At 44.4% G+C, this 24,225-nt stretch overlaps 1 protein-coding gene across 7 annotated transcripts; it reads left to right on the plus strand.

The window, feature by feature from the left end:
* The first annotated feature begins 145 nt into the window (after nucleotides 1–145).
* On the plus strand, nucleotides 146–24,150 carry RAD52 (RAD52 homolog, DNA repair protein). Of its 7 annotated transcripts, none has more exons than XM_048501873.1 (13): nucleotides 146–269; nucleotides 10,093–10,166; nucleotides 12,918–13,019; nucleotides 13,852–13,945; nucleotides 15,258–15,325; nucleotides 15,761–15,879; nucleotides 15,982–16,057; nucleotides 17,235–17,422; nucleotides 18,702–18,844; nucleotides 20,358–20,429; nucleotides 20,800–20,988; nucleotides 21,714–21,769; nucleotides 24,076–24,150. In XM_048501873.1, the coding sequence occupies exons 2-12, from the start codon at nucleotides 10,095–10,097 to the stop codon at nucleotides 21,761–21,763; spliced, it is 1,173 nt and encodes a 390-aa protein (XP_048357830.1). In that variant the 5' UTR covers nucleotides 146–269; nucleotides 10,093–10,094; the 3' UTR covers nucleotides 21,764–21,769; nucleotides 24,076–24,150. The 7 variants fall into 7 exon arrangements, with proteins under 7 accessions (XP_048357830.1, XP_048357828.1, XP_048357829.1 ...); XM_048501871.1 differs by lacking the exon at nucleotides 24,076–24,150 and adding an exon at nucleotides 22,143–23,565; XM_048501872.1 differs by lacking the exon at nucleotides 24,076–24,150 and adding an exon at nucleotides 23,120–23,565.
* The last annotated feature ends 75 nt before the right edge of the window (nucleotides 24,151–24,225 follow it).

A 24,225-nucleotide genomic window follows, 5' to 3' on the forward strand; every position in this document is an offset into this window, starting at 1 on the left:
ACCCTCCCGAGCCAATCGCGTCGCATCGGCGGCGGTTTCCCACTTGGCCAATGAGAACTCGCATTCTCTGCTTCCTCCCGCCTTCTCCGAGAACTCCCCCTCTTACGTAGATGTCTCGGGCTCCCTCCGTTGTTTGCGTGGGCGCGCTACGTAGACCTCTCCCCTAAGAAGGTGGGGGGGCTCAGCGGAAGCGCGTTCAGAGGTGGTAGGAGGTTTGCCTTGTTCGCTTGCCGTAGTTGTGAGAGGCTGGGAAATTCGAACGCGCGCAGGTAAGCGTTTAAGAGGACAATCTTTAAATTGGAGCACGAGCTGGTTTGAAATATAACTGTCGTGCGCGCGGCTGGGGGATGAGCTGGGTGATAACAGCCTCGGTTCCACCCAACTATCATCGGTACTGGGCTGTCCCCAGTAGTACGTGGAGGGAAACTGGCAGGGCTTTTCTGCAGAGAGCAAGCCATGGTCGGCTGTTACGGCAGAATTAAACCAACGTCTATTGACATCTCAAAGACTAGTCCGATCTCAGAGGCTAAGCAGGATGAGTCTTCATTAGGACTTGGATGGGAGGCCACCATGAACATCTGGGGTCGCTACACAGAGACTGTCAGTAGTTCACGAAACTACCTGGAAAAAATTGTTAGGGACTGAAAACTAGTGTGTGTAGCTTACTGAAGCCAGGATTCTACTGTGGACTTTTTCATCACTTAATGTGTCATGTTACACTTTGCTTCAGTTCTGTTTTTAGACTTCTGGTTCTACAACCCTGATCCTATCATGTTGTTTATTGAATGTCCAATCCTGTCAACTGTATTGACTCACTCTGTAAGTCACCTTGAGTCCAAGCGAGCAAGGCGGACTATAAATAATGGAAATAAATAAATGGCAAACCATCTCTGAATGACCCTTGCCTTGAAAACCGCAGCGGGTGGCCATAAGTTGGCTGTGACTTGATGGCACTTTCCTCCACCACAGCCATGTAATTCAGACTGTGAAGCTGGAGCAGCGACTCTTTCTTTTGGCTAGACTTCATAAAGTGTACAATGGTGGAGTGACACATGCAAGAGGCAACAGGGAAAAAACCCTCCAGACTCATGTTCATTTAACACATGGGGAAGCCATTTTTGTATGGTATGGCAAAATAAAACTGCAATATGCTCTGCGTGGGACTGCCCGTGAGCAGTGTTCAGAAACATCAGTTGATGCAAAATGTCACAGTAAAGGTGTTGACTGGAGTGCATTTTAGGAACCAGATCACTCCAATCTACTGACTCCCAGACTTTGGGGTACAATCCAAGGTGGTAGTGCAGACCTTTAAAATCCATCCCCATATGTTTGGGACTAACAGACAAAGGACTGCCAGTTCCTTATGTACCTACCTGGCCAATACAATCATCTTTCAGCCAGGGGAATTTCTTACCTCGATCGATTTGAGAGAGGTGTACCTCCATGTTCCTTTCTTTCTTGGGCACAGGAAATCTCTTTGGTTCTGCATGAATGGCATTAATTTTCATTCAAGGCCCTTCCCTTCATGCTGCCCTCAGCTCCAAGAGTTTTCTCAAATCTCCTTGTGAACATCAAGGTAAAGTTGAGACAGGACAACATTCACCCTCACCCCTATCTAGACGATCTATTAATCTGGTCCTCTTCTCACAGGCAGCCGGAGATTGACTCTCAAAAGTTACTTATCTGTCTTCAGGAGAACAGATTTTTGGTGAATCTAAAAAAAAGCTCCCTCATTCTAACCCAGAATCTGGAGTATCTGGGTGTGATCATCGACACCTCATATACACGTTCTTTGTACCTCCATAGAATGTCAAAAAGGGAGTGCATTTTAGGTGGTCTGTCACCACCATAAGCAGCAAAACTGTGAATCTCATGACTCTGTCATCATTGCTGTGTCTCCTAACCTCCACCATCGACCCCATGCAGTGAAGCAGATTTCACATCAGAGGGCACATCCTGTTCAGGTCACATCAGGATAATATTCTCAGGAAGCAAACTGTTCCTGTTCAAGTCCTACACTAAGTGAAGCAGAGTCGGGTGGTGGACCAAGTCATCCAGTTTCCTCCAGGACAAGTGTTACTTGATACTGACATCCACGGATGCCAGCCTTTATGGCGGCGGGGGTGGGGGCTACACTCAAGGACATTCCAGCCCAGGGTCAGTTGTCGAGAGCAGATCCAGCATACCAACCCAAGGTTGACACCAGGTTTCATCACCTGCAAGAAATTTGCTTGCCTTCATTTTGCCCAAACCTGAAGCATGTGTTTTAAATGTGCTACTGTGCTATTGTGTTTTAAAATGTTAATGTTTTATATATTTTATCATTGTATATTGTGTACTGCCCTTTTGGCCATATTGTTCACTGCTCAGAGCCCTTCAGTGGTTGGGCGGTATTTGAAAATTAATAAATAGTAATAATGCCAGAGAAATTTTGTGGCACTCTTTGGATGTGAGACGAGCTCTTGGGCAAAGCAATATTTAGTAGTACAATCAGCAGATACCTTAAATCATGCATATCGAGGTGTACCATTCCCAGAAGATCAAGCCACCTCCAGGCATTACAGCCCATTTGGTCAGGAAGGCTGCAGCCTTCTCAAGGAACACATCTGTGGAAGAGGTATGCAAAGCTGCCCCATGATCCACAATATCCACCTTCATGAGACATTATAAATTTAACATCCATAGCTCAGCTGACGCAGCTTTCTGGTGAAGGGTTTTGCAACATATGGAATCCTTCCAAGATGATGACCCACCCATGGATTGTGGTGGGAGGTCCCACAATATGTCCTAGAGCCCAGAGGGAGAATGACCTTTGTTTTACCTATGAAAGGCCCTTCTCCTCTGAATGATGAGGTCAGACACACCAACAGCACCTCACTGGCCTTCATCTATCCCATTACCTTCTCCAGGCACCTATTAAGGACTTCTACAGAAGTATCTTAAGTAGAAAAGAGGCACTTGGAGGCATGAGCAGACAAAGTGTTGTAAATCTTAGCATTCAGGTACTCGTGTTGAAGTTAAAATGCAAGATTTTTTTTAGTCTTTACAACTACTTGTTTTGGTTGCAACAGACTGGAACTTGAAATTATAATTTTTTTTCTGGAGTGAGCATGACTATACATCACTTCTCTTGGAGGCGTAGCCCATCTTGGTGGGTGGTTTCCACCCCCATTCAGGGAGGCAGGAAGAAGAATTCCGTCACTTGCTGTCCAGGTTTGGAACTCGTTTTATCCAGTACCTTTCCTGCCTCGACAGGGAGTGCATGGAATTCTCGGTCCTCCATACCTGAATTCTTCCTTTAGCTCTTTTTTGGGCTTCTCCATCCTCCTGTCAGTATCTTCTTCTATTCTTCTCTCTGTGTTGAGGTCTCTTAACTGTAAGTAGTGGGGATAGGGGAACCAGCTCGCAATTTCTTAGGCTTCCCCCCCCTCCGCTTAACCGCATTCCCCCCCAAAACAGGCCCCAAAATGGCTGCCCAACGTTTCTCCCCACCAAGGGGAACCTTCCACCGCTCTGCGGCCGAAGCCACTAGGGCTTCCAGCAAAGGCATCACCCCCCCTCCGGCCATACTCCCCTCTCAGGGAGCCTCCCAACAGGCAGCCGGACGGCCCAACATCGGCGCGGCAAGCGCCCAAACGGAACGCGCAAGCGCCCAAAAGAAGCCGCTCACAAAGCGCGCCAGCCCCGCCTCCGCAACAACGCAAGACAGCGCGAGGGCTCCGACGGATGAGCCGCGCCCCAAGCGCCAGCTCGCTGCCCCGGCCGTCTCCTTCTCCCCTCCACGCAAACAGTTTGCCCAGCCCTCCGCCCCATCAGCAACCTCCGGAGCTCGGTTTACAGCGGCCGTAGGAAGCACGGGAGACGGCCCGTGCCCGCGCGCAGAGGGAGACCGAACGCCTCTCCCCTCTCCGAACGCAGAGCACAGCCAGGAGATCGATGAGATCAGGCAAGGCTCCGATTACGCTGGGCTAAACGCTGTGGAACTAGAGGGAGGGGAGGAAATGGTGAACGCTGAGTCCCCATTTAACTGGCAGTCCCTCTCCCCCGCTGATTTCGCCAACTTTCTCAACAAAGCCATAGAAGACAAGCTTCAGCAATTCCATGGGCAGCCAGAACAACTACCTGGGGCAACTCAAGCTGTTCCGCATGGGTCTAGGGGTTACCCTAGCTCCCCATCGCTGGGTCCAGGACCTTCCTACCAGAGACACACTAGGGGTTACCCTAGGTCTCCATCACAGGACCCCCCCTCCCCATGGGCAAACTAGGGGCTACCCTAGAATCCCTCCACAAGACCCTCTCCACTTTCCTGGAGATGAGAAACATAGTGCAGAGGAAGAGGAACAGGATATAATCCACTTTTCAGACTCTGAAGAGTTACCTCCCGTTCCAGACAAGTCCCACAAATGTTTTAAGGACGAAGAACTGGCCTTCCTCATTGCTAAAACTACCACTGCCCTAGAACTGCAGGATGCAGAGGATGCCCAAAATCCAGGCACCAATCCTTCTCTGCCTCCCATCAAGGGCGTTCCCCAAGGAAGCAAACACTACTTTCCTCCAGACGAAGAACAACAACTGGTCTTCCCCATTCCCGAGTTCTTCATCAAGAAAATTAAAAAAGAATGGGAGAATCCTGCAGCCAACAAACACAGCCTTTCTTCTGTCAAGAAAAGGTACCTCGTGCTTGAATATGTGGATTCCATCCTACAAGTACCACCTGTAGAGGCGCCCATAGTGGCCACCCAGTTGACGGGCCTACTCGTCAAGGAAGGAGAGGGTAATATCAAGGATCCCCTAGACAAAAGATCGGATGCCATGCCCAGACGATCCCACGAAGCCATCGGCAGCTCCATCAAAGCCTTAGCCCCAGCATCCACCGTGGCACGGGCATTATTGGTGTGGGCCAACCGGGCCCTGGAACTCCTCCCACCTGAACAAGTCGCCGTCAGGGAGGGCTTGGACCGCATCAAAACAGGCGCGGCCTTTATAGCTGATGCCACCTTGGATGCCATAATCTTGTCCTCACGTGCCATGGCCTCCTCCTTGGTCACTCGCCATAACGCATGGGTTAGATCTTGGCAAGCCAATATCCACTCCAAAACCCTCCTAACAAGCTACTCCTTCCAAGGACAGGCACTCTTTGGAGAGGACCTACAACCCATCCTGGTCGAGACCAAAGATAAAAAGAAGGCCCTCCCAAAATTCCTTCGTTCAGATGGGAACCGGAACTGGTCCAGAGCAGCTCCCTCATCATCTTCCTTTCGCTCGCACAGAGTACTACCTAGAACCACAAGGGACGGCAAAAACCCCTCCTGGTTCCCCAGAGATGCCAGAAACAACTCCTGGTCCAACAGGGGATCTGGTTCCTTTCGTAGAAAGGGAAACTTCAGACCAAGATTCGATAAAAACAACAGACAAGAGGGAACTACCAAATCCTGACTCCCCCCCCCCCAGTTGGGGGACGTCTCCTTCTCTTCCAACAAGCATGGGAACACGAACACACCGATGCCTGGACCAAGGAGACAATATCCCAGTGTGGCGTTCCCCCTGCCCCTCCCGTGGCCCGGGCTCACAAACCGTCCCTCCTTCCCTAACCGAGGTGATGTGCCCCTCGTCGGTGGCCCCGGTCTTTGGGGTCCGCACTGTCAGCTGCCGAAACCAGGGTGGCCGCCAAGGGAGGAGGTAGAAGGATCCTCCTCCCGCCCGCCTGAGGCTTGACTACCCAAGACTGGGGGCGACAGCCCCTTGGGTGCAGAGCCAACCAACCCCTTGAGCAGCCTCCCTTTCCTCCTCCACTCCCTTTCGCTCCTCTGTGCCTCCTCCGCTCTCACTCCCTCTGCGCGCACCACCTTCTCTGTTCTCTCGACTCCTTCCCTCCTCTGCTTCCCTACTCTCCCTCTCTCTCCCTTTCAGTCCTTGTCCCACGCCTGTCCTTTCCGCTCTCGGCCCCCGCAACGCCCTCCCTCGACCCGTTGCGACCAGCCGCGCCCGCCCGTCTTCCTGACCCTTAAATAGTCCACCCCCTTCATTGGGGCTGTTCCCGGCCTCGTTCTTGGCCCGGCTGCCGGCCGTCGGCCGCCTCCCCAGCCGCAGCTGCGTTGCGTTCCCGCCTGCCGCCGCCGGCTCGACGAGCCGCAGCTGCAGCGTCCCGGGCTGAACGTCTCTCGACTGGCTCCGCCTCCTCAAGCCCGGCGCTTCCCTCGGCGAGCCTGTCGGCTGCTGGGTCCCTTAGCCGGCGACCTCTCGCCCGGCCCCGCCTCCTGGCTGGGGCGAGAGTCCATGGAGTGAGCCACAAGCGGCGGTCATCGGCGACCCCCGGACACCCAGGGATATGCAATAGAATTTCTCTCCTCCCCCCCCTCAGTTCATCCCTTCCCCCCTCAGCAATCAAAAGGAAAAAGCATCCAGAACCTTGAGGGCTATAGAACATCTTTTGTCCATCAGGGCCATAGAACCGGTCCCCAGAGAAGACACCTACTCAGGTCACTACTCTCATTTCTTTACGGTCCCCAAAAAGAACGGGGACTGGAGGGCGATACTCAACCTCAGAACAGTCAACAAGTTTCTAAAATTACGCAGATTCAAAATGGAATCTCTCCGGACCATCTTGGAAGCCATAAGACTGGGAGACTTCATGACTTCCCTAGATCTAGCAGAGGCATACCTTCACATTCCGATCAGGCCCTCACACAGGAAATTCTTAAGGTTTGCCGTAGAAAACAACCATTATCAATTCAGAGCTCTCCCGTTTGGCCTCGCCTCGGCCCCCCCGCGTTTTCTCGAAGACTCTCCTGGCACCTGTAACCCTTCTTCGTCATCGGGGGATACACATACACCCCTATCTCGACGATCTCTTAATTCGATCCAGAACCAAGATCAAGGCCGTACAGGATCTGGAGTTGGTCATCAACACCCTACAACTCCATGGATTCCTTATCAACAGGGAAAAGAGCACCCTGTCCCCCACTCAACGGATCATTCACCTTGGAGCCATCATCGACTCCAGCAACAACGCCCTCTTCCTCCCAGAGGAAAAGATTTGCAGGATACAGAAGATGGTCGGCTCCATCATGCACCCCAAATCTGCATCCCTCCTGTTCCTAACAAAACTCCTGGGAATCCTCATTTCAGCCATAGATCTGGTCCAATGGGGAAGATTTCATGCTCGTCCCCTACAACTGCTCCTCCGACCATTCCAACAGGATATTATCCTAAAGAGGGATCGGCCCATCCTACTCCCCCATCCCTTCAAGAAACAGATGCAATGGTGGCTCCATCGCCAGAACCTGATTCAAGGCAAACACTTCCTGTTTCCAGACCAGATACAAATCTTCACAGATGCCAGCCTCCAGGGCTGGGGGGCCAGCCTCGATCAGCATTATACACAGGGGAAGTGGGACATCCAATCGTCCAAGTTACCTCTATGACAATGTATGCTTGGAGGTAGAAGAGGATCTATCCTCTTGGCCCTCCAATCCACTTCTAGGACTCTACGCTCTCCACCGTCGACACATCCTGGTAAGCACAGACAACATCGCGGCCAAGTCGTATCTCAACAATCAGGGCAGTTCAAGATCGTCACGCCTACTCAAGGAAGCCTCCAAGATAATGTCATGGGCAGAAACCAACCTCTTGAGTATCAAGGCGGAACACATCAAAGGTTCCCTGAACCTGAACGCAGACTGGCTAAGCCGCCAAACAATCTCCCCAGCAGAATGGTCCCTGAACAGGGAAACCTTCTTGAACATCACCCGCAGATTCGGCAGACCAAGCATCGATTTGTTCGCCACGGCCCAGAACGCGCAAGTGCCAAACTTCATGTCCAGATTTTACCACCGCAAGGCGATGGCGGTGGATGCCTTGTCGAGCCAATGGCCCCCTGTCCTACTATATGCCTTCCCGCCATTTCCCATCATACCGAAGCTGCTCAGGAAGATCATATCAGAGAAGGCACAAGTGATCCTAGTAGCACCTGCATGGCCAAGGAGACCTTGGTTTTCCACAATCCAGGAACTGTCAACTGCTCCCCCAGTTTGGATTCCGGTCTTCCCAGAACTCCTGCATCAGGGTCCTCTTTTTCACCCCAACCCAGACTGGTTAAAACTGACCGTCTGGTTGTTGAACGGCAGAAACTGACCCACAAGGGTTACTCCAGGGAAGTGACCAACACACTCCTGGCCTCCAGAAGACCAACCACCGTGCTGATCTACAACTATACTTGGAAACACTTCACCACCTGGGCTAAGGCCCAGGTCATAGACCCGGAATTCCCGACGTTATCTTCCGTCTTAGACTTCCTACAAGAGGGCTTCCAGGCTGGTCTCAGAAGCAACACTCTGAGAAGACAGGTCGCCGCCTTGTCTACAGTTTGGCATTCCTTTCAAGGTTTTCCGGCCACGCAACATCCTGACGTAATTCGCTTCCTAAAAGGGGTCCAGCAATCTCAACCCCCCACTTGCCATTGATTTCCATCCTGGAGATTACATACGGTCCTCTCAGCCCTCACAAAAACTCCCTTTGAGCCTATCCAGACTATATCCCTTAAATGGCTCAGAATGAAGGCTCTATTCCTAACAGCCATTACGTCAGCAAGGAGAGTCTCAGAAATCCGCGCTCTCTCCATCAATCCCAATCTCTGCACCTTCCACGACGACAAGGTCGTCCTTCGTATGGATCCCACCTTTCGACCCAAGGCGGCCTCTAACTTCCACCTACAACAGGACATTGTACTCCCTACATTCTGTCCTCGCCCTTCTCATCCAAAGGAAAAGTCCTGGCACACCTTGGATGCCAGAAGGGCGCTCAAAGCATTCCTCATTAGGACTGAATCAATTAGGAAGACACAAACTCTGTTTATCAATATCTCAAATCCAAAACTGGGCCACGCCATGTCCACAGCCTCCATCAGTGCCAATTTGAAGTCGTGTATTGTGGAATCCTACAAAGCATTAGACATTCCAGTCCCCGTAGGGATAACAGCACATTCCACTAGATCAGCGGCTTCCAATGCAGCATTTAGGCACAATGCCTCAGTCGAACAGATATGCCGGGCAGCTATCTGGTCAACCCCCTCTACCTTTGTGAAGCACTACAAGCTTCAATCTTCGCGGTCACCCGACACCTTATTTGGGCGTAGGGTACTGGAGCATATCATAGATTCCTAACGACAGCCCACCCTGATAAGGGACACTGCTTTGGGAGGTCCCACCAAGATGGGCTACGCCTCCAAGAGAACGGTCCATTGGTTCACTTACCGTGAAGAGGCCTTCTCTTGTAGGCGTAGACCATCTTGGCCCTCCCGGTGCGTCGTTAACAGTAAAATTGAGCTCCAATGCAGACCTAAATACTATATAGCAACCTTACCAGGTTCCTCAGTTCACCTTTTGTTTATCTAGGGCTCTTCTTCCAGGCCCAAACTAGGTTGGTTATAGCTAAGGCTAGAGTTAATGTTGTTCGTAATGTTAGGCGTTATCTCTCTTGTGAGACTTTTGTTCTTTCCTACTGTTACTTCAACTGCTCGGCTAATCGGATACTGGATAAAACGAGTTCCAAACTTGGACAGGAAGTGACGGAATTCTTCTTCCTGCCTCCCTGAATGGGGGTGGAAACCACCCACCAAGATGGTCTACGCCTACAAGAGAAGGCCTCTTCACGGTAAGTGAACCAATGGACCGTTCTCTATGTTCTATACTGCTTTAGTATAACCAAGATATATAATTAGGAACATAGCTGTGAGAGGATAAACCTGCCCTTCATCACAGACTCTGGGCATACCATAGGCATGGTATAGGATAAGAATAGGGACTATGTTTAGCCTGCATTACCATCATGTCCCCAAGTGTATCCCCTTGCTTTCTCCATATAAGTAAGCAGTTTATATATAGTATTTAATATTTAAATAGAGGAAAGCAAAACACTGTGCTTAAGGACCTTATTGTAGTGATAGCAGTGATAGTGATTGTCTGGCATATCAGACACTTGGTGGCCTTCCCTACTGACAAAAGACCAAGAGATTCATTCTGTTTTAAATATTATATGGATAACAGCTTCCTTTTGCTTCAGTATAGTGATGCTCTGGTTTCTTTCACTCTTTAGGAATGTCTGGAACAGATCTGACAAGAGACAGAAGTAGCAGCATCAGTACCAGCCCCAGTATGACTTTTGGACAGGTCTGTGTATCTTCACTTCCAACTGTGTGTGGGAATGTCTGCTCTTTTCTGAGAGATCTTCTGGGGCAGTGCTTTTACACCATAGTTACTAAAAAGGGTTCTATTCATCTTCCTCTTTCTGTTTCCTTACAATTAGTGTCTGCTCCTGCCTTCCTTCAGCAACAAAAGCTTGAACTCTTGAGAGTCGTTCAGAATTACTGGCAAAAAGTCTTGCTCATCTTGTTTCTTGCTCGTCTTTGTTCAAATGTTTGAATTTTTGCGTATCAGTGGACTTAAGTGAATTGATTATGTAAAATGAAAGAGGAGACAGTAGCCTTGCTCAAATGAATATGCATATCCTTGGTGCTAGTGAAACTAAGGCTCATTCCGCACATGCAGAATAATGCACTTTCAAACTGCTTTCAGTGCTCTTTGTAGCTGTGCAGAATATCAAAATCCACTTGCAAACAGTTGTGAAAGTGGTTTGAAAACGCATTATTTTGCGAGTGCGGAAGGGGCCTAAGACTGCTTCCTTCCTTAGCTTCATAATTGGAAACAGAGCTTTGTCAAACCAATAGGGCAGTTCTGGGGTGCTGAGGCAAAACTGCTGATGAAGCAGTGTGACCCCAGTGACAGCGTAGATGTCCTTATGCTGGCCGAGGCAGTTGTGTTGGTGCTGAGGTGCTGCGTGGCAGTGTGACGCCTGCATGCCAACACAGCTGTGGTGCCCGTACTCCTCGGGTGCAGGAGCTGGCACCAAAGAGTTTTCTGTGCCCTTTTTGCTTGAGACACTCCCCACCCCCCACCCCGTTTGCTGGCACAGACTTATGCTAGCAAAAAGGTAGGCACAGCCATTTTGCTGCATAGGGGGATTTCACACTGGTTAGGGAGTGTTGCTTTTGCTGGCCACAGTGCAGCTAGTCTTGAAGGAGGCAGTGTGGCAGTGCCATCCCCAGGCATGCTGCAGCTAACATCCCCGCCCCCCCCGATTGCACTGTAACTGTATACCCTTAAGGGATGTTGTAAGGTAAAATGCTTTTCTTTTGACATAGATTAATCCAGCAGACAAATGTACTTAGTGTAGAAAATATATTCACAGTTTTTTTCTATTTATACTTCCTCTGGAGCTATTCTTGCCTCTTTTTCTTTTTCTTTTTTTTGGAATAAAGTATGTCAGGAAATGGCTTGTCTACACTTTTCTCATCCCTCCTTAAGATAGGCTCACAGAGCCCCCTGGGAAAATAAATCTCCTTCTGTAAGCTGCTACAAATCTTCCCAGTTTGGTTTTTGCATCTGATGGATGCTGACAGCAACAGCCTCTTGTACAATTATGCAAAACAAAATTTTGAAAGGATTCTGACATTGTACAAGCATGAAATATGCTCTTTTTTAGAGGTTATATTTCTAGATAGTAGGCCAATTTACACATTAAAATATTATTTAGAAGAAACTCAAAAAAATAGGTTAGAATCCTTTTGTAAGGATTGCTTTTCACCATTTTAGATATTTTCTGATTTGTTGCCTTTTGTCTACTTGTGCCACTTCCAACCATGGTCATTGCTGGACTGGTAAAAGAAACATGTGCAGTAGTGATTTGTCCCCAGCTCCACAGGGTATGCCTTTCTTTTCCCTTTGTATGATAGAGACATTTAACAACAAACAACCACAACAGAATCATCATGAATCCAACAGTGCTAATCAGTTCATGTCACTCACCTAACTACTTGCTTTTCTCTTGGACCCTACTGACAGTCCCACCTATGGCAAGAGTTGCAGCCTTACTACATGAACACTTCTTCTTTAATAAATAAAATAATATACTGAAATGTTAGTATCGATATCAGCATGAGTTAATGTAAAATCACCTTCAGCCCATGTTCCATCACCACCTCTAAATGTATCATTTTATAGACACATTAAAGGAGGATAGTTCCATTAACGATTGCTAACCATGACGACAAAAAGGAATCTTTATATCTAGAGGTACTAATCTCTGGATACTAGAGCTAGGATCAACAGGAGACATTGCCCTGAGTGCCATTTGGTTGGCCACTGTGTGAAAACAGGATACTGGATTAGATGGATCATTGGTCTGATCCACCAGGGCATCTGTTATGTAATAAAAGAGGACTTTGGGGCCAGACAGAGAGGGATTTTTAGTGGCTGTCCCTTAATGAGATGAAGCATCTGTTAAAAGCAGTGGAAGACTTCTTTCTCACTAATTCAGTGGGTGGTTGCTGCAGAGTTTGTTCTCCCTCTCCTGGTGTGTCTAGCTTCTTTCAACAGCAGAAAAGTTGTATAGTATTTACCACAGACCCCTGCTTTTCAGCATGATGCATTCCTCTACAAGGAGAAGAACACAATGTTGGCACAAGTTCTGTCTGAACCACTGACACTACCAAATGAATGCATTGTTTTATCAATGACTTTGGATTATTCAAAGTATGCCACAAGTCTACTGCAGAGCCCTTCGGGGATGGGGCGGTATAAAAATTCAATAAATAAATAAATAAATAAATTACATTTTCCCCATATATTTTGTCACTGGAACAATTTGCAGTGTTATCATACGGGAGGTGGCGATCTTGCGAGGTTTGCTTAAGCCCTTCCCTTCTTGGTTATATAATTGTGAATAAGATTGGATCAAAAGTTTGCAATGAGAGGCAAAATGTCTGATGGCACAAAATCTTGGAATGGGGAGACGGCCAGGACAAAGAAAAATGTGTGCTGTATTCAGATCTGCCCATTTTAACACTTTTTTCCTTTTTGAAGTGTCAGTACACAGCAGCTGAGTACCAGGCGATCCAGGCAGCCCTGCGGCAGAGATTAGGCCCAGAATACATCAGCAGCCGACAAGCTGGTGGCGGACAGAAGGTATAAACGGGCATAGATTTCTTTTCTCTGATGGCAGGTGAATGATTTTCACTGTGGACATTCTACTGTGAATAGTTGTCGAATTTCTTTGGATCCTTTGGGAAGAATGTTTTCTCTGACCTTACTTAGGAGCTACGTAATTTAAAGCAGAGAAATTCACAGTTGACATCTCCAAGACCAAATCCAGACCCCTTGAAGGTTGATGTCAGACCCCCAGTTCAAAGCCAAGAAGACTTATCTGGGGAAGGATAGGCAGTTGTGGTTCTGACACTTGCTGGCCACCAACTTTGGAGATATGGGAACCTGTAGGCCATTACCTTCCATCAATTCTTCTGCATACGATGGACTTTTAAAAAAACACAGGCATAGTAGAGGAATTTTTTTTGAGATATATAATCTGCATACTCTCATGCCAATAACATCGCATGTGTAATGATCAGACACATACCGACTCCCCACACACACTTGATGCTCCATACTACCTCTTCTATGTGGTACTACCTCAGTACTACCTCTTCTACATTCCCTTCCCAAAAAATCATTAGAAGTTTGTTGTATGATATTTTCTCAATTTGAGAGATGTATATTGAATTGATTTTGTTACCCAATTCATACTAAAAATGAAAATACTTGGTAACTATTGGGCTCTGATATGTGTGTCCTATATTCCATTTTTCTCATTTTATGATGAGCCTAACTTTTGGGTTGCAAAGTTATATGTAGAAGCTGAGATTCTTGATGGAAATAGTAAGATATATTAGAACTAGATTTTGGAAATCCATTGCATTTGGACCACTATACAAAGTAATAGTTCATATCTTTCTGCTCTCAGGTTTGCTACATTGAAGGACATAGAGTTATCAGTCTGGCCAACGAGATGTTTGGATACAATGGCTGGGCTCATTCAGTCACTCAGCAGAACGTTGGTGAGCACCTGATCAAAACTTGTGTCATAACAACCTCATGCTGAATGTTCTTGAAGAAGGGATAAAATATTGTCATGCTAATGAAATGCAATGCGAAACGCTACATTTGTGAATTTTGGATTCCTGAGATGTGGGCTGACTAAAGCCTTTACAAATGGCCTTTTGAAGCACCAACCCCCGCTCCCTCATGACAGTTGACTGTGTCAGTTGGCTACGAAGGCACTGCATTAGGATGACCTTGCTAGATGCCAATGAAAGGAGGCTGTATTTGCATTCCTGATAACACTAGCTCATCCGTGTGGTAATTTTGTCATCTCCAAAACTGCAATGACTGAAGAACAATCCATCTGCTGAATACTAGTGTAGTGAGTCACCTTCTGTTTATGCATACTTGATCCTTCCAAAGACCCAGCCTTTATTGCTGACTTTGCCTTTTGATTCCTGTCGTTTGATTTCCTTCCTTTTCAGAACTGTTCCCATCAGCAGCTGCTGCAACTATAGACATTATGTATAAAAGTTGATATCTGAGTTTGCGTATTTTGTTCTTCTCTTTCTCTTTTTCCCTTTGTTTAACGTGTATTAGAATTTCAGCTAATATTGAAACTTGTCACCAATCTTGGGCACTTGAGTGAGACCTGCTATGGGTATTAATTGAATTTTCTGTTGTCAGAAGTGTGGTCCACCACCATACAAGCTTCAGAAACATGCTCCAATTCCTGGTCTGCATGGCCTTGGTGACATTTTGCAGACCCTCACCTCAAAATGTATAGTTTAGAAACCAAATAAGGGCTTGTGAGCGGGCCTAGAATTTTCCTAGAGCATTTATTGTGCATGATATTCCAACGCTTTTCTCTTTGAACAGACCACAGATTCTTCTACACTTTCACCAAAGTTCTTTTCAGGGCTCGCTGCCACCATTGTAACTTTATATCAATGTTTTCTACTCAAATGCTATACATTATACATTGCATATTGTGCTTGACCTTGCAAAATTTTTAATATTATCGCCGAACAAAAAAATTTCTCTTCATTAAACTGTGTACAGAAATTAGGCTAATTTTGAAAATCAACTAGTACAGGAACGGTGCAGAGGTGTCAGATGTGCGCCAGTTTGAGCCCACAGGACTGCACTGTAAATTTCCTTTTCACTTTGAAACAAAAGAAAAAACCCCTATTTCTTATCATTTGTGGTTTGGATCCCAATTACATCATGGCAGAAGTTTCTAATGCAACTTTTTTGCAAAAAAAACCCAACCTCACCCAGCCTTGCTTTTCAATCACTACTGTAACTTTTTCTCGTTCTCTTGCACAGATTTTGTTGATCTAAATAATGGCAAGTTCTATGTGGGTGTCTGCGCCTTTGTAAAAGTCCAACTTAAGGTAAATGGGGGCACTTTAGAAATGACAAGGATTTATAATCAATTTAAATATATTTTACAGTATGGCTTGGGATGTTACTTCCTGTTAGACAAAATATGTTTTGTGGTTGGTCATGCTTGATAAAAGGATCCCTGGATTTTTTTGTTTTCTTTTCATAGGAAATAAGGTTTGTAGAAAGAGAAACCCTTGTTTGTATAGCTTATAGTGTGTTGTTTTGAAAACAACATTGCTTTTATCTTTCCTTCTGCATTAGCAGTTTGGCTACAGTTTCCAAATTCAGGCTTGATTTTACTGTGAAGACTGGATGGGCTGTGCTAGAGTAGATATGCACCTGAGTACCCCTTGAAAACTACTGCAGTAGCCCATCAGGCTTGTTTTTCCAGAAAGCAAACATAAAGGAGCTAGAAGGTACTGAACATTCTATTCAAATTTCAGGATGGGTCATATCATGAAGACGTTGGCTACGGAGTAAGTGAAGGCTTGAAGTCTAAGGCCTTGTCTCTGGAAAAAGCAAGGAAAGAGGCAGTTACAGATGGGCTGAAAAGGGCACTGAAGTAAGTCGCAACCAGTATGCAGTAATTTTGCTGACATGGCTGTTCCAGGAGGGCTAGGAACCACAAGCTGAAAGGTAATTTTAAAAATCTCTTCTTTGCCAGGTGCTTTGGTAATGCGCTCGGGAACTGTATCCTGGACAAAGACTACTTGCGATCAGTGAATAAGCTTCCCCGTCAGGTGTGTGAGATGGGACTTCAAGGGATACTGCACAATTGCTCAGATTATAACTTAGAAATCTAAAATTCTGCAGTGGGTACAGGTTATTCAGATGGAATAATTGCACTATTTATTCTGTAACATAGCACATTCTCTTTTGATAGCTGTTTCCACTGCCTGGGTTGTTCATACAGAAAATTCTGTTCATTGTTTTGAATGATTCCCTTCTGAAGTTCATGTCTCTAATGTATATTTTTGATTAGTGCTCTATTTCTGTGTCTCACTTTGTTCCATAAAGTTGATATATTTTCTCTGAACTTTGTGTTTGGGCAAGTCAAACATAACAGAAGTGTATTTTCTTCATATTGTTGGAGGTAGAAAAATTAGAATACTAAAGCTACAGGTATAGTAATGGAAGATGTAGTCCACCTTTTGATCCAAGAGACTTTCAACACAGTTTACATACAATTTTTTAAAAACAGAAGTTGATGGGCAAATCCTGAAAATCATTCAGTTAAAGCAAGCGATTTAAAACCATCTCCATATTTTTACCCTCTTTTAGAAACGGCCCTTGTTTTCCAATGTTCCCTATATAATCACATCACTATCTGTACTCACTCTCCTATCTCTTTCCCCCAAACTAAGTATCATTTAAGCCTCATTGTTTTGATCTCTCCAGCCCAGACTCTTAACAGTATTCCTTGTTGACAGCTCCCTGTGGTGTTTGCCTCTCTAACTGGCCTTTCATCAAAGAAGGGCAGCATATGCTCCGTGGGCACTGGGGAGAAAATGGCAGATTAGCTCAAATTATCACCTTAACTGATTTCTAAAGCACACTTAACCATGTTAATCTGTAGGTTTCTTCTTTCTGTGCTAAAGGGAATAGTAAGGCTCTTTATTTAAAAAAAATCATAGAAAATCACAAGAAACCAAAGATGATCTATAAAGTGCATTTCAACAGAGTGGCATTGGTTACTGAGCATTACTGAAATCACTCTTACATTAGTCAAATAACCACATGAGCCCGATTCACAATGCAAGGCCAAAAACTGCATGCCGGATGAAATGGGAAAAGTTTGCCAGGAAAGCAATTTGTCTCCTGGGCAGCTTGACAGATCAGGAGTCTGTGAAATGCTTCTATTACATTCTTAAGTTTCCCTAAGTACTGAATGGCTTTTTGTTTCATTCTTTTCACTAGGTGCCCCCGGATTTAGATTTGGGCAGTGCTAAAAGACAGGACTTTGAGCCTGCTGTGGAAAAGGCAAGATACAGTAGCTGTTTACAAAAGGAACACAAAGAGCAGCAGCAATTTGCCACAGCTCCTTCCAGCAAATCTGACCAATCAGAGCTTTTACTGAGCACTTCGGAGCAAGATCTGGAAAACAGGTTCAATACCCCCCCCCCCCCCCCCCAATCACACTTTATTTCATATTTTCTACATAGAGCCGCAGTCTGGGTGTTTTAAACTTACCAAATATGTACCCTAGTTGTGGTTCATATCTGGCTAATCAAATGGCTAATGTTTGAGTTGCTCTGAACTGTGGTTCCACCATAATGAGTAAAAGGGGTGGTACACAACCACAAGGTAGTAAAGGACAAAATTGTACCACAAGGCTACAGCTTAGTGCTGACAAAATAAAGCCTCCAACGGGAGTGCAATAAGAGACATTTTACTTATATGTTTCATTACAGTCTTAAATGGAAATGTACACAAGTTTACAAGCATGTAACAAACCAGCCATCTATACAAGAACAAGCTAGCTGGAAATCTAGACTCAATGCTGATCTCGTAATGAAACTTCAAGGCTCATTCTGTAAAAATGATAAAAAAAATGCAAATAAATAGAAAAGTCCACAAGGAAACCCCCAGGTCAAAACATAAATTGTTTATACTTACAAACTGAATGGTACTAAGAAACACAACTTGTTACAATGAAATAGGATAATTTACAAATACCAAATAGTATATACAAATACAATCAATTTATAACTAAAACCCATAATATAAATTTTATATATGTGTGTGTGTGTACACACACACCACTCCTTGCAAAGTACTTAAAGGAGCCAGAATACAAGGATAATTATACAATCCACAAAGAGGAGAGAGAGAATAATCATGTGTTAGTTACAGTGGCTGTCACTTCTTTATACACAAACATTCCGTTTGAAGAAGCCTGTTCAGCTGCAGAACTTTTTCTCAGTCAGAGAGATGATTTATTTCCTCCCACCTTTTTTCTTTTGGATTTATTAGATTTGGTTTTGGAAAATAATTAAGCTGTAGGCTTGTGGTACAATTTTTTCCTGAGCTGTGGATCAGCAAAGGGTTCTTGTGTATGAATTTGGGCATACTGTGTTTTATATACTGTTGTGACTGGCCAGAAAGTAATAACCGAAAGTGCTTAGTTGAAGATAATGTACTAACGTGTAAGACGTGGGAACTTCTGCATGCCAAGCAGATGCTCTACCCCTGAACCATGGCCCCTCCTCTCAGTTGTGACAGACACCCATTTTCCTGATTGCATAACATAGAATATGGCCACCTCTCGCTATTAGCTTTTGTCTCCATTTTTTCCCCCCAGGTATAACCTGCTAGGTATCCAGGTTGGTTGTTAGGAGGAAGGCAATATAGTGGTAACAGGAATTGGCCTGTCTTTTCTCACAGAAGAGTGTCACTTCCCTTGGAGGGGGATGCCACGTACCAGCGGAAGTTACGCCAGAAACAAATGCAGCAGCAGTTTAGACAGCAGATGCAGAAGAAAGAGCAGATCAAATCAAGTCCTCCAGCTGGTCAAGCTAGCAATCAAGGTAACATGCTAGTTAGATTTCTGAATCTGCTACAGCACAAAAAACAAGTGGGCAACTGAAAGAGGGTTACTAAACAAGTGAATATTGTATGTCTTTGTAAGGCTTTGTAAAATAAAAGCATCCATACAAGGACTTTACCAAAATCTCTGACTAGCAGAACGAATCTTCTGTTATTGTTGCACAAAATGTCCAATTATAGATGTATAAAATGAAAAACTGTATCATTTATCACAGCAGGTTCTGATTGTAAAGAAAAACAAGGTTTATGAGTGAATAGGGCAGCAAAATGCAATCTGTTTAATCAGCAGGTAATTGACTAATACTAATCAGCAAATCAACTGTCAGCTGTAGTTGATCAGTAATTGGTGGAGGTAGCAATTATGGACTCAGGTTTTTCTTGAGGCTGTTTTTGCTTGTTACTGTATGAGGGAAGAATATATACAAGATGTGTTTTCCTTTATCAATGAATGGTACCTTCATTTGGAATAAAATACACCTTCATTTAGGATTTTGTAATGCACAAATGTAATCAGTTGATTAGTTCATCAGTTAAATCTGCCAAAAGCCAGATGCCCATTAGATTGACAGAATGGTTTTATTCTTTGAAAACAGAAAAGTGCTTTAACCAACCTGACCATCTTAAATAAGTTGTAACACTTATAAAACTCATTTAATGAAGGTTATATAAATTTGCAGACTATTCTTTTAGTCTGCCTGCTGTAGGGTGTCAGCCTTGTGATAGCTCATCCTAGGATATAAAAGCTGTGTGTTTCAGACGACTCACTTTTTAAAGCAGGGGCTAATGGAAAGTGTAGTCCATGAGCATCCAGGAGGGTCAGACTTCCATGCCTCCTGGATACTCACAAGCTATACTTCCCATCATCCAGCACTTAGGGAGATGCAACAGAGCATGTACAACTGCAACACTTGGTTCTTCTAGTCACAGGGGCTGCTGGGAATTGTACTTCATTACTATCCAAGAGACTCAGGCCCTTCCAGATGGTAATGCACTACAATTCCCAACAGGCCCTGTAACTTGAAGAACCAAGGCTGCCGATTTTGGATGTTTTTTTTACAAACAGGAGGTGGTGCCATTGCCAACAGGTTTACAGTTCCTCTGTCTACAACTTGATCAAGCCATGCGCCTTTTCTTTGCAAATTATTATATAGGCTACATTACTCCAGAAACATCGCTGAATGCCCAAAGGGGATGGGGGAAATTACTTCCCAATCATGACAAAATCTTTACAAAAAACATTGTATACAAAGAAATCTTAAAGCGCTGATGACTGATTTTGAATGATCCCGGCTCCCCGCTGCATCGGCCACCAACAGTTTTCTAGAGCCCGTTGTATTGTTTTGCACAACAGGCTTTATTGCTAGTTATCTGTGAAGTTCAATCATCATCCCCTTCTTTCCATCCTTGAAGAGCAGATAATATATGCATGCATAATGTCATTGGTTTGCCTCCTTCCACTAGCAGCACTAACCAACCTTTGTGTAAAATAAAAAGCTCATGTTTCTTTTACAGAGCACAGTGTTCCAGCCCACCCGGAGCCCTCTTTGGAAGAGGAGTTCCTTGCAGGTAAGCACAGAATCGGTGTAAACTGGCCAGGAGAAGTTTCAGTGAAGTGAGAGCTAGACCGCATAGTACAAACCTGCTTACGCAACTGGTTTGGTGGTGAACTGGGATTCTCAGAAAGTTTAACTAAATGAGTGGGGAAAGTTGTGGGGGTGGGGGAGGAGGCTATATGTGCTTGGGAGAAATGGTTTATATAGCAAGGGCTTAGTGACCCCCATCCTGCCTTTGCATTCCTAACCCTTTGGCAAAGAACATACAGTCTGCGGCTTGTGTAGCTGTTCCTGTTACAATTTAACTCACATAGTCATCAGATGTAGAAGGGACTGATCGGCAGCTGGCTTTACCTTCCCTGTTAATGCTTGACTTATTTCAGATGACCTTGGGCTATGGGACTTGCCTTTGGAGGCCACTGATCCCAATGTTACCAGTCACAATGCAGCACCTATGTCAGCCCAGCATCCAGGACAGTATCAGATGACTCACAGCAGAACACCTCAAAGAATAAGCCATCAAAGAATATGTGCAAAACCTGAATCCATTAGTCCCAGACCTTATTCACCAGGTAGGTTACGTGAAAGGGGAAGATTTCTAGAGCAAGAACTCAGAAATGTAACTGTTTAGGAGTGGGCACAAGGCATATCACTGGGTAGGATATAGTTTCTGTTTTTCAGTGAACAGGCAGAGCAAAGCATGTCTTGGCATTATTGCATGTTTTTGGCTTTGCACGCTCACAGTGGAATCCCATGCAGTGTTAAAATCAATGGGCTTAGATGAGAGTAATTGTGCATAGGGTTTCAATTTCAAGCTGGCAATTCCACTGGCTTCAGATTTCTAAGCTGTGTCTGAAGCCTGTGGAGCGAAAGAGAAGGGCCTCCTCACTGTTTCTGAATATATGCTGTAATAAGATTAAATCAACACTCAGAAGTTTAATTCCTTGCAAGTTAGATCTACTGAATTAAATATAATTTGCTTCAAAGGAAGTGTTTTTTGCATGCAATTAGCTTTTATTATTGGCAGTACTGTTTGAAGTTTTATGGCTTTACAATTGTGGGGTTTGTTGTGTTTTTCTAATGTTTTATTTATGTAGTAGGTCTCTTGTTCTGCAAGGAAGGAAGATGGCTAGTGTTTCAAATAAATAAAAACAAATAATTGTAAAGTTCAACCTTGAGCCTTGATAAAATGAATTCCCTCCCAGAGCGAACATAATTGCTTGCTCTGCACAACAAAGAAACTTATACAAACAGCCATTATTGTATGATTTGTTTCAATGATTTGTTTCCTTTTTAGCAGGAAGGAGGAGTCAAGGCATGAAGAAGAGAAGATTGGAGCCCTCTTAGCATGAGGTGAAATATACTTTGCTTTATTTATTTAAAAAATGCTATTGTCATTGCAAGGATATAGTTTGGTTTGGCTGCAATTTCACAATGTAGAATATTCTTTTATTAGACAGATGGGCATTCAAACAGTGTGTGTTGAAAGAAAACTGCACAGCATTTGCAATATTAAAGGTTTAAATTCACGTTATTCTTATACTGCCTTCATACCACAACCCTAATATCTTATTCTGGCTTGACACAAACTTAGATTCAAATAAAATACTATTTTTAGCTATTTAACTTTAATTTAATTGAAAGCCACCTTTTGACTAGTATGAGCCTGGGTTTTATAGGATGGCTTGTTGACTCCATGTTTTAAAACTAATTATTTGTTCTGTAGAAATGCACAGGGGGAACTTCATATCAAGTACTTGAAGGGCATCCCATTTTAAAGCTTTATGTCTAAAATCAACTTTCTGTGGAATATAATTATGGAATAAAATTAAAATAAAATTGTTTTGCCTGTCTACGATGTCACCACTAATACTAAAATTATACAACACTAGCCCTTTCATTGAAGCAGTTAAAGAGTTTGAGTTATTAGAAAGTTTTTTAAAGTCTTCAATTAACCTTTGGCATTTTCAGACCTTGAAGTCTAACCAAATGCAATCTGGACATCTACTTAATTTTTGAGCTATATAGCTTTCTCTTGTGGCATGGCATGATTATATTTATAGGTGCTAACTTAAAGCCAGCATGGATGTGGGAAATCATTGAAGGCTGTTCCCAGAATGTCTAAAGAGAAACAAACACCATATGCTATGCTGTTAAGAGTTCAGAACTAGAGCATGGGTATTATCCCTTTGTTAACTGAAACCCACCTTACCTACCCCAAGGATATTACCCTTTCACAGCTTATACCAGCCCAGGTTAGCTTTGATTTGTGAAACTGTGGTGGGAGCTGAATGTTCAACTTCTGTTTCATACTGTGACTGGTCTAAATTTGGAGTCCTAAATTATTTGTTCCCTTTAAAATGCTGTGAAGATCTGTTCAGGGATCACTCAATCCTCAAATTTTGTTTAGTCTTTTGTGAGCAATAAATCCTTCACCTCTGACACAGACTGGCTGTCCCAAGAAGTTTCTGAACAGATAAGGATAATTCCTTTACCTGTTTCTTTGGCAAAGATAGTGCCTTGATGTGCAGCTGTAACTTTACACTGCTGAAAAGGACCATTCTCCCGCTGGCTGGTTGGGGGCTCTCACAATGGGACTCAGTGGTGTTCCTGAAGGTTCTCATCCCATAAGCTGGAAGTTATGGCAGTTAACCCTTCAGTGCTTGTAAGGAAGCAGCCTCCCCATCTTTTTTTTGTCGTCAGGTCACAGCTGACTTGCAGCAACCCCTGGTGGGGTTTTCAAAGCAAGAGACATTCAGAAATGGTTTGCCATTGCCTGCCTCCCTGTCACGACTCTGGTATTCCTTGGGTCTCACATCCAGATAGTAATCACACTCAGGGCTAAGTGAGTGTGACTGGCCCAGGGTCAGCCAGCAAGCTTCCATCACACAAGTGGGGAGTTGAACCTTGTAGTCTGACACCTTGCATTTTTGTGCTCCACGGCTTTGATTAAGGGGTCAGAACTGGACATTAGCTATGACTCAGCTTATGGATTCTGAACATTAAATACATGTGTGCAGTTTGTTTCAATTAAAAACTTCAAAGCAATGCAGCAAGACTCTTCAAGTGTAATGTCAATTTATGATTTCCATGTGGGAGATGACTGTGCAGGGATGACTTTTCTTGAAATAAAAGTCTATTTTACAAAACAAGCGGCTTCTCCCCTCCTTCCTGGCAGAGAATCTGAACAATGGATTTTTAAAAAACCCACCTTGTGTAAGCCAAGCCAAACCTTTTCATTTGTGAACAGATACTGCTGAAGCAACATCTTTTTACCAGTAGTATTAGGGGCACCTCAAAGTTGCTTTGTAAAACTGAAGCTAAAGGCTAAACAATATCTAAATATACTTACACAGTAGAATTCATAATATATTTAATTACCTGCATAGATGATACATGAGAATACCTTGTTAACATGTCAAGCTGGAAACACGTTTGAGCGCTTATTTTAAATGTCCAACCTCTCTCTAGATATTGCCTAGTTGTTCAGAATAGTATAAACAAGTCCCGTATATGAGCCTTTCCAATCATCACCAAAAGCAAAATTGTATTAGTTCCTGTGGGTCATGCACCTGTGGAGAGCATGCTCAGTGTAGAGTGTTCCAAAAGAATTTTCATTCACTGAACCTGAGAATCATTGTTCTATTATCCAACTACAGCCACAGTCACAACAAGAAGCATCCCTGTTTATAATGCACCACACAATCCAATCAAATGGTCAAAAGATCATGTAGAGGTTGTTCACTGTGCAAACGTGTCCACGGGGAATCATCACAGAAAAAGCAAGCCAGCTGTTCCCTCACAGATGG

The sequence above is a fragment of the Sphaerodactylus townsendi genome, linkage group LG06 (genome assembly GCF_021028975.2).
Source record: "Sphaerodactylus townsendi isolate TG3544 linkage group LG06, MPM_Stown_v2.3, whole genome shotgun sequence".
Lineage (NCBI taxonomy): Eukaryota > Metazoa > Chordata > Lepidosauria > Squamata > Sphaerodactylidae > Sphaerodactylus > Sphaerodactylus townsendi.